General features: G+C 34.6%; 1 protein-coding gene across 1 annotated transcript in view; it reads right to left on the minus strand.

Moving 5' to 3' along the window:
• Nucleotides 1-10,935, minus strand: part of LOC129945262 (uncharacterized) — a 79,875-nt gene extending 68,940 nt beyond the window's left edge. The window contains 1 exon segment of the mRNA XM_056054920.1: nt 10,853-10,935. Within this exon segment, the coding sequence (XP_055910895.1) occupies nt 10,853-10,935 (83 nt within the window).

Raw genomic sequence — 10,935 nt, forward strand, 5'->3', positions numbered from 1 at the left:
AAGACCTATTGCGCTTTGACGTTAAGTCACCGCATGTTGGTTTGATATTTTTGCTAAGAAAGCCACTAGCCCACTCGAGTTTTCGCGTTTGCTCCGGGGTTCTTTCCGCCACCGGTATGACACCGACTGCGGCTAGAATCCTCTGAGCGTTGCGTTGGTCTCGATTGGCCTGTGACTTCTTGTTGCCCGGCCCAGAGCTATGTCCGTGTGACACAGATGTGGGTCCACCTCCAGAATTAGTCGCTACCTATACCAATCAGGGTGTGCCCTTCGAGTCAATTCCACATGGCGCAGATTTTGTCTCTCCGGATGGGGTGTCCCTTCTTGGGGTCGCTTGCAACGTCCTAGCTGGAGCGGGGAAGAGGTGGGGTGTGGAATTGCCGGCCTTGGGACAACCGAGCGTAACAGCTATTCCACTGACAGTTAATTCCTTCAAGTAAAGGTTGCGGCTAGTAGAGGGAGAAAGACTTCCGCTACTAGTGGCAACTACAGGGTTGACAACCCGTTCACATCCCTGAGTTGTTTCGACAGCCTTTTCAGGAGATGTGACCGCATTGGCAGCCATGGCGCGATATTTTTGTTTGATTATTGTTTTATTTGATTTTTGATTTGATTTTTCATTTTATTCTCACAATAAATGCGGAAAGACAGTCAGCCCGCTTGCCGTCCGAAATAGATCGTAAGTGGCTGGTTTATCCCCCACCCTTCCATTCTTCGTCATGGTTTTCGTACAAAGTACGCTCATATATTAGGAACCTATAAACAATGATTAAATTGGGTTTCCGAAAGTTGCACTATTGAGGAGTTACAACAATTCAGCGACCTAACTCAACCTTAGCTAATCACCATCCTGCCAAAAACGCACAGGACTACTGTGGTGATCATTGCCCACCTGGCATGCAGGTGGTTTTAAGAACATATCAAACAATTTTGTACGAAAAAATAGGAACTAATAAGCTATTTCAAATAAAAAATAAAAAAATATCATACGTGAATCTTCATTCTTTTTTTTAAAAAGATTTTCATTGTTGGCGCTCTCAAATAAAAAAATCTTCTGGGTGCCTTCAAGTGATTTTTCAACGAAGAAGTCGACGAAAAAATTGTCGCGAACGTACAGACGTACGGACGTACAGATGCACGCACATACATTTCAAAATTTTCAATTTGACAAATCGGACTCATTACAATAATTTCTTATGGGAAGTTAAAAATTAACCTAGGTAATTGGTTGATATTACAAAATGGTTTGTTGAAATCAAATAAAAAAGTTGGGTATAATTTGTTTATTGAGTTGATTTTTTTTTTTGCAGAGATAACTCATTTTTATCTTCGTCTTTTTTAACCGATTTGGTATTTATTTTCTCGATTATTTTAGTGCTATTTTAACAGTGTAAGTTGTTTAATGTTATTCGTAACTGAAATTTGGTGAATGTTAAGCCTGCAATGCTTTTGCATGCATACCTCTGTATCTAAAGGGTCAATCGTTGACTGATATCTGTTCCTGTTGGCAAACTCTCACTATATGTAAATGCTTTAAGAACTGTGAGTGTCAAAATAATTTAAAAAAGATTTTAAAAAAGAATCAATTAATGACCCACCCTGTATGTTCTATTTACACATTATAATCTTCAATTCTTCTTTTTTTATACTTCTCAAAGTGTTCAAATATTTAATCCTTACAAATCTAACGACCACTCAAACGTAAGCGTCAAGTTTTTTCAACTAACTCAGTCGTGTATTTGATTCTTAATTTAGGTCCTCTATTCAAAGGATCTCATACTTCGGTACACATAACTGATGGAAAATAATCAAAATTTAAACGACTGCCAGAGGAGCAATTTATTATTATTATTGGAAAAAATTATAACCATCTATAATTGCTAAGTTTTTAGTACATACACATTTATATATATGTATCCATTTATACTTAGGTAAGGTGGTTAAATATATATTTCAAAAGTATTAAAACTTTAGCCTTCGATAACGTTGCCGTTGCTGATGCATCTTGGTCATCAAATAAGATCTCAATAATCCTTAAAATTTGCAAAAAACTTTTTCGATGTCTGCATGAAACTTAAAACTTTTACTCTTTTTTCTATATTCTATACATCTATACATACATACGTATAACATCAGCTTCAACAGTGCAGAGCGTTCCAAAGGAAGAAGAAGGTAAAGTCTGGCTTTTTACACTTTGAATTTCACTATAGCAAGAAAACTTTTATAATAAAGATGCCACGATAAAAGTTTTCAAACAATACCAACCGCACCGCACATTCTGTTTTTGACATGCTCGTTTTCCAAACGCACTTTTGACAGGAAAAAAGGTATAAAATCATAGGATGGGTGGAATGGAGAGAAGAAGAAGAGGTGGTGTAAATTCTTAAGAATGAGAGAGAAATTGATTTGTTGTAAATTAAATTAAATTCTTCGTTGACGTCTTAAGATAAATTTGATTGCTTTACAGAGTAATACAGGTACACCTTCAATGCTAACGCTATAGATATGGTTAGTAGACCAAATATTGATCCCAGATTCTATCACAACACAACAACATCAATAATACAAGAATGTGTATAATCCTGGTCTATTTTTCTAGTTGTTGTTGTATGTTTGATTAAATGGGAATCCTTGCGGCAACGATATACCAACCAACGAAGAACCAAAAAAGTTTTCTCTGAGGAGTGCCAAAACTTGATTACATTGTGGGTCAAAATATTGGCACATAAACATCCGGTTCGGGTGAAAATTTCACCAGCTATAAAAACTATACAAACTTAACCCCGAACAATATAGTAATCGACTTCCATTATTATATTTGATAGAATCTCGTTTCAATCATTTCATCGTGATTTGATGTCATAAACATCATCCAAAAGATAGGTTTTTCTTTTTTTTTTCTTTCTGACATTTTAACCCTTTTTGGGTCGTACAAACTATACGTGTATAGGTGATATCTATACCACATATCTTTATTCTACTTTACCTTTATAAAATCACCCCCTTTTGTTGTGATAGACCTTTTCTTTCGATGAAACGATTGTACAAGGATTCATATGTGTGTGGAGTTTGTTTTGAATTAGAAATTAACTTTCGAAAATATGTAATGTAAATGTGTCTAGTTTGTCTATAATATAGACTTTGTACATAATGAATTTTATGGTCTTTTATTGATATGGAAGGTATAAGGTTTATCTGAATTATTTAAATCGATACATTGAAGGGTGATGGGGCCTATTTGGCTTTGACTATGACTTCGACTATGAGCTTGAGTGAAATCAACCATACAAAGGAATGTTGTATAGGTATATTTTACTATTCAAAAAAGAGAAAAAGGGATTATTGAAATGTCATTTAGCTAACAGTTAGAAGTTTTCTTAGAAAAAGAACAAAGGCAAATAATATTTTATGCTTATTATAGTCACATAGAATGGAAGACAAAGTGATATCATAAATTACTTAAAAAAAAAATAATGGAAACAATGGGTTTCATTTTAATGAGATTATATTACGATTATATTATTCTGGGAAAAAATTTCCAGAACCATAACTGTATACAGATAGAACAACAGATAAGTAAAAAAATGTTTTAGAAACAAAAATTAAACCTTGATCCTTTTAAGACATTTTCAAAGTTCAATCAGAATTAGGTTTATGGAACTTTCCTTTTTAGCAAAACTTTTCATTGCCATTATTTATCGCATTCCCTTACTAAATTACGTGAGTTTTGTTAAAAAGCTAGGTTAGAAGTGGTTACCAGGAAAATTTGACATTTTAATTAATTGTGAAAATTCGATTATGTGGTTCAATGTTTTATTTTTAATTCAAAATTTGTGTGGCATCTAAGTAAATCACTTAAGAAATCGTGGTAATAAGTTTTATAAAGGATAAGACCCGCAATTACCATTATTGCCCATTTAAACTTTGGTAATAATATTTTTTTGTAAACAAAATTGTGATTAGAAGAACATCAATCGAAAATTGAAATTTTAAGTGTCTTGTGTTGAGATATCAATTCAAACAAGTAGAGTTTTAATATAAGAAAAAACCTCGTTCAATTGGAAAAAAAAAAGGTTGAAATACGATCCACACTGATAACTTCCCATCCCGTCTTCTCGTTTGTCTTGCTTAAGACTCTAACAATATGTTTGTAACAATATTTTGTGTGAGAAAAATAATATCCTAATATTTGAGTCAAGAATCATTTCTTATTAGTTTTTTATTGTTTTTCTAGTTTTTCGTGTATTAAAAAAGTTGTCAGTTGAATTTTTCATAATGATGAAATGATTTGTTTCAAAATTTATTTTTGTTACCGAGATTTTTAGTCGAAAAGTGATTTCTACCAATTTAAATAGCAAGTTTGTATTTTTAATGTAAACAAATACAGATTGGATGTTTCTAAAAAAAATCAGCACGTAATGAAATCATTTTGAAGTCAGTGCCCTTCATTTTTATGAACAATATATCAAGAATCTAACATCAACTTTTATCAATTTTGTGTACTTTTTTTTGTAGTTGTAGTTTTTAGTTTTTATGAAAAAAATGATTTTCGGATTTTTATAGAAATTGTAGGTACTGAATATTTTCTATAAAATAAAATTATTTTTAAGTCAGCATTTTTAAGTTTTAAAAAGATACTTAGTGGAAAATCAATTTTTAATAACTTTTATGAATGTATTTGTAAGTTTTTATTTTTTTTAAGAAAACTCTCAATTTTTAATTTAATGAATCCTTCTAAAAATGATCATGTCAAAATATATAATATAGAATTTAATATAAGTCGATTGGTTATTGGTTCATGGCATATTTCGGGTTAGCCAAATTGCTACGTGTACGCAATCATCTTTATCTTATTAATAATATATGTATAACAACATTTATTTGAAGTCGATATCTATACAAGTTCTTGAGATATGGACTACGAAAAAAGCTTCCCGAACCTACGAACGTACACAATACACATGCACTTATATCATATTTGGATTATTATTTAACCTTACCCGTTTCAAAAACCTTCCTTTTTTAAAGTAAAAATGTTTTGCACCTAGTTAATTTTTTCGTTTCTAAAATCAAACATTTTTTTTTTACTTCTCAGAAAATTCTCAGGATGTTACGATGACATCTACGAGTATTTACGAATGTTTGCAGCTTTCTTGTTATGGCTGAAATAACCTTCAAAGTTCTGCACCCATAAAGAAGCACAGATTCGACATTTGTGCGAAACAGTCGTAGCTTTGTTCTTAAGCTGATAGAGTTATTCCTCCAAATTTTTGACAGCATACCGAACGCCGCTTTTACTTTGCCGGTGCTGCAGATGACGTCTTGTTCGGTTCCATTTTCGATGGAAACTTTGCTTCCAAGGTATTGAAAGCTCTCCACTTTTTCCACCGGTTGCGAGAAAATATTTATTTGAGAGGATGGTCGGGTTCCAAAGCTGATCAATTTTGTTTTGCCGGTATAACTTTTTAGCCCCACAACTTCTGCTTCTCTCACCACATTTGTTGTCATTTGATAGAGATCCACGATCCTATTGGAGAGTAAGCAAACATCGTTCGCGTAATCCAAGTGCTTTAAATAGGATGTCAAAGTCCATTGGATCCCTGACAGAGATGAGCGATTAGTTTTTCTGCGATGCCTCTCCTCCGCAAAGCTAACCAGATATACTCCCTATTAACGCTATCAAAGGCCTTCTCAAAGTCGATGAAGTGGTGATCGATATTCAACGCACTGTTCAATAATGATCCGGGTGGTGTTCATTATGATCAATACAGAAGGATCCAGCGCGGAATCCTGCTTGTTCGGCATCGAGTGTGGCCTCAAGGTGTTCTCTGATACGTTCCAGTATAACTGTTGCTACTATTTTGGAAACGGCTGGTAGAACGCAAATTCCTCTTCAGTTCTCCAGTTTTGGGAGCTTGACGATAATTCCCTTCTTCCACTCATGAGGGAAGCTTTCGATGGTCCAGGGTTCTTTTATGAGCGGATAAACAAGTTCGCTTGATGACGTTGGCACTGCTCGTAAAAGCTCTGTAGAAATTCCATCAAGTTATACCGCTTAATTGTTCTTAAGTGCTTTAATTGCAGCAACTATCTCATCTTAACCGGGTTTTAGTTTCTCGTTTGCTTCATAAGGTATCGGCTGCACTTTGTTTGCAAACAATCGGTTTAAAACCGAGGAAAATTGTTATTCCACCTTCTGACTTACTCATCCACCGAACTTATCTCAGTACCGTCTACTTCTTTCACCAGGTGTTGTTTTGAGCTGTCTGTAACGGTTAGCTCTTTGGTTATTCTGTAAATGGTCCTGCTGTTGCACCTGTTTGATGCATCTTCTGCTTCTTGCGCCAATGCGTTGATGTAGCTATGCTTGTCACGGCGCACACTGCGGTGAACCTCTCTCTTTTTCATGCGATACGAGGACTCCAGCTCGTTTTTTTCTTCCTCTTGTGAAGCAGTTATTCGAGCCCTTAACTGTTCTTGCCCAAGATTCTTCTGACAGCCAAGTACTGTTGCTTCCTTTTTTTCCGACCGATAATTCTGTCCGCACGTGAAATGAAAACATTTTTCACAGCATTTCAATGGTGTTCGATGTCGTTGTACTGCTGGTTATTCTCATTTCGTGAGACAGTTGGTCCCTAAATTGTTGACGATTCGTGGGATCGTTTAGTCTAGCGATGTTGAATTTGAAGTCTCGTGTTGTTCCGTTGGATCTTCGGACTGTAGCTGTACTCAAACTAAGGGTAGCTATCATTAAGTGGTGGTCACGGTCAAGTACCATGTCGGGGCCTCTTCTGTTTAAATCTGAGAAGAGGCAAATATTTTTGTTGACATGTTTAAAACTCAAATTAAATAAAGTGCATAGGATAACTTTAAAAAAAAAATTCTTACTAACCTTCAAAATAGTGCGTCAGCTTAAAATTTTCAAATCGTTACACATCAATGTTTGTATTTAAAGAATTTGAAAAAACGTTATCAAAAACAAAAGTAATTTTTATGTGTTAGCTCATAAGATATATTGATAAAGTTAAAACAATAAAATAGTATTTTTGGTATTTTGTAATAAACAAATTTTCTTTACAATTAATAATAAAAATATTTTAAAGTCTTACAAAATTACAAATATTTAAGTCAATATATTTGTCTGTTCTCTGTTCTAATATTGTGAAAAATATGCTCATTGCATTTTTCAAAAAAAAAAATGATTTAATATTTTGCGTAAGATAAAATATGTTTGATTTTGTTAATATTTTGTTCCTGAGATATTTTGTTCGTAAACCAACTCTTAGCATGTGCATCACAGGAGCACTTCGCTCAACACCAACAGCAGCACTGGAAGTGCTTTTTAACCTAACACCACTTGACATCTTCTCCAAAAAGTGGCTGCCAACTCATGTGTAAGGCTTAGAGCCACCTCTCAATGAAACAGTAACAGTACTGAACAAACTACTATTCTAGACAGTTTCAGATCTATCCCAGATCGCTTAGACTACACCACCCCAAAAATGGTATTCGGTAAAAGCTTCCTTCAAGATCCTCCTGGCAGAAGAGAGGACCCTGGAAGATGATGCGGTACACTTCTATACAGACGGTTCAAAGACCGATCACGGAGTTGGAAGTGGTATCTATTCGAAACAACTGAATCTCAGTCTATCATATAGACTAAAGAAGCACCATCCTGGCTCAAAGAAAACGTTATATCTTGTAAGGATATACGAATCTTCTCAGACAACCAACCCGCTCTTAAATCTCTCGAGTCTGTCTCCACAAACTCTCGAACAGTCCACGATTGTCAATCATCTCTGAATGAGATGACGGAACAGTTTAACATTCACCTCATTTGGGTGCCGGGCCACAGAGACATTCCGGGAAATTGCAAAGCCGATGAGCTCGCCAAAAAAGGAACACTTCTGCTTCATGTTAGACAAAATCATAACATAGGAACACCATTTGCTACATGCAAAATATCTTCTCAAGCAATATGCTCTAGAAACAACAAATGCTAGATGGTCACAAAGTACCACCTGCCTAGCAACCAAGCAAATATGGCTAAGTATTGACTTAAAACGGTCAAAAGGCTTGATATCACTGAGCAGACAAAGTAAACGGTGATTTTTTAAGAGGTTGAGAACTTTTTAAAAAAAAAAAAAACGCATAAAATTTGCAAAATCTCATCGATTCTTTATTTGAAACGTTAGATTGGTCCATGACATTTACTTTTTGAAGATAATTTCATTTTAATGTTGACCGCGGCTGCGTCTTAGGTGGTCCATTCGGAAAGTCCAATTTTGGGTAACTTTTTCGAGCATTTCGGCCGGAATAGCCCGAATTTCTTCGCAAATGTTGTCTTCCATAGCTGGAATAGTTGCTGGCTTATTTGTGTAGACTTAAGACTTGACGTAGCTCCACAAAAAATAGTCTAAAGGCGTCAAATCGCATGATCTTGGTGGCCAACTTACCGGTCCATTCCTTGAGATGAATTGTTCTCCGAAGTTTTCCCTCAAAATGGCCATAGAATCGCGAGCTGTGTGGCATGTAGCGCCATCTTGTTGAAACCACATGTCAACCAAGTTCAGTTCTTCCATTTTTGGCAACAAAAAATTTGTTAGAATTGAACGATAGCGATCGCCATTCATAGTAACGTTGCGTCCAACAGCATCTTTGAAAAAATACGGTCCAATGATTCCACCAGCGTACAAACCACACCAAACAGTGCATTTTTCGGGATGCATGGGCAGTTCTTGAACGGCTTCTGGTTGCTCTTCACTCCAAATGCGGTAATTTTGCTTATTTACGTAGCCATTCAACCAGAAATGAGCCTCATCGCTGAACAAAATTTGTCGATAAAAAAGCGGATTTTCTGCGAACTTTTCTAGGGCAAATTCACTGAAAATTCGACGTTGTGGCAGATCGTTTGGCTTCAGTTCTTGCACGAGCTGTATTTTATACGGTTTTACACCAAGATCTTTGCGTAAAATCTTCCATGTGGTCGAATAACACAAACCTAATTGCTGCGAACGGCGACGAATCGACATTTCACGGTCTTCAGCAACACTCTCAGAAACAGACGCAATATTCTCTTCTGTACGCACTGTACGCATTCGTGTGGTTGGTTCAATGTCCAATAAAGTAAACTGAGTGCGAAACTTGGTCACAATCGCATTAATTGTTTGCTCACTTGGTCGATTATGTAGACCATAAATCGGACGTAAAGCGCGAAACACATTTCGAACCGAACACTGATTTTGGTAATAAAATTCAATGATTTGCAAGCGTTGCTCGTTAGTAAGTCTATTCATGATGAAATGTCAAAGCATATTGAGCATCTTTCTCTTTGACACCATGTCTGAAATCCCTCGTGATCTGTCAAATACTAATGCATGAAATCCTAACCTCAAAAAAATCACCCTTTATATGCTCTACAATTGGAGTAATAACGGGACATGCTCTGAGGCTAGGGGTCTACACAAATGACTTCTGTAGAAGCTGCATGGACGAGGAGGAAGAGGAAACGGTCCAACACCTTCTATGTACATGTCCAGCACTCTCCTTTAGAGGAATTACTTTCTCGGTAATCCCTTCTTCGAAAACACTAGTGAACTGGCAACGATTGACACAAAACGTCTCTCTAACCTCATTAGTGGTATCACAATGGACCCTTGATGTCTACGTGCGTCAATGACATCTAGACAGCCACTCCAACCTAACCTAACCTAACTTTTAGCAATTTTTAGCAGTACTTCTAGTAAGTTGTTACTTTTTTTAAGAAAAAACTGTCAAAACTTATAAAAAAATACCCTATGTAAAAAAAATTGTCTATGTACCATGAAATAATTTTAAAACCAAAAAATTGATTTTTTTTCGAGACATTTGGGTCGAAAACTATTGTTCACCGACTTTAGGTAGTATTTTTTGTAGGTTTTAGTTTTGAAAGAAAATTTTCGATTGTTTTTTTTTTGAGTTTCACTAAACGTGAACAAAAATCTTTTTTATTGAATGATATTAATTTTAAGCCAATATTATAACTTGCTTCAAAGATAATTGAGTCGAAATTCCATTGCTTATTAATTTTAAGCAGACAATTTTAAAGTTTAATATAATTTTCCTTTTCTAAACATTTTGGCAGAAGTAAGAAATGTTATTTTTCGTTGAATAAATTATTCACGAAGTAATATCAATTTTTTTCTCTAAAAAAACTTTCATTGTATTCTTTAAAAATTATATGTTACTTGGTATCACTTCACCAAAATTGTATTTTAAATAGCTGTATTAAAATAACGGCTAGTGAATCTTGTTGAAAGTCCTTAGCTTAAAATAGATAGAATTAAATGAAATCATAAACAAGAGTTGATGTTATTAAAAATTAAAAGTTATTTCAAACAGGTTCTGTAAGTTGGTCATTCTCAAACTTAATACAGTTCATCTTCTTAATCACCTTAATTCTTAATTCCACTTATTAAAGTTTGACTGGTAAAGTCCTTGAATTATTCCACTATACAAAATAACCTTTTCAAAATATCAAAATCAAATACAAAAAGTGTACAAATCTTAAAGGAACAAGTTTTCAATTAATGCAAGTGTTTTCTTTTCAAAAACAAACACAAAAATACAACCTTAAACTTTAGTAAGTAGTACAAATTTTATAAAATTTTCAAAAACTTCACTTCAAAATTTTTCAAACCTCAATACAATACAGCATACAAAACTTATTTTAATACATCTGATGCTCTAAAAATAAAACAAAATATAGATAAGACTACAAAACAAAAAACAACAACAGAAAGTAGAAAAACTTTCGTATATTTAAGTTCACTTTTAATTAAACTAAGGCTCTCTGATTTCACCTTTTCCTCACTTCTCATCGTCATAGTCATAGTCATCGTAGTCGTATTCGTGATGGTGTAATTGCACGTTCGTTACGAATATAAATATTTGCAT

Source organism: Eupeodes corollae, chromosome 2 (assembly GCF_945859685.1).
Source record: "Eupeodes corollae chromosome 2, idEupCoro1.1, whole genome shotgun sequence".
NCBI lineage: Eukaryota > Metazoa > Arthropoda > Insecta > Diptera > Syrphidae > Eupeodes > Eupeodes corollae.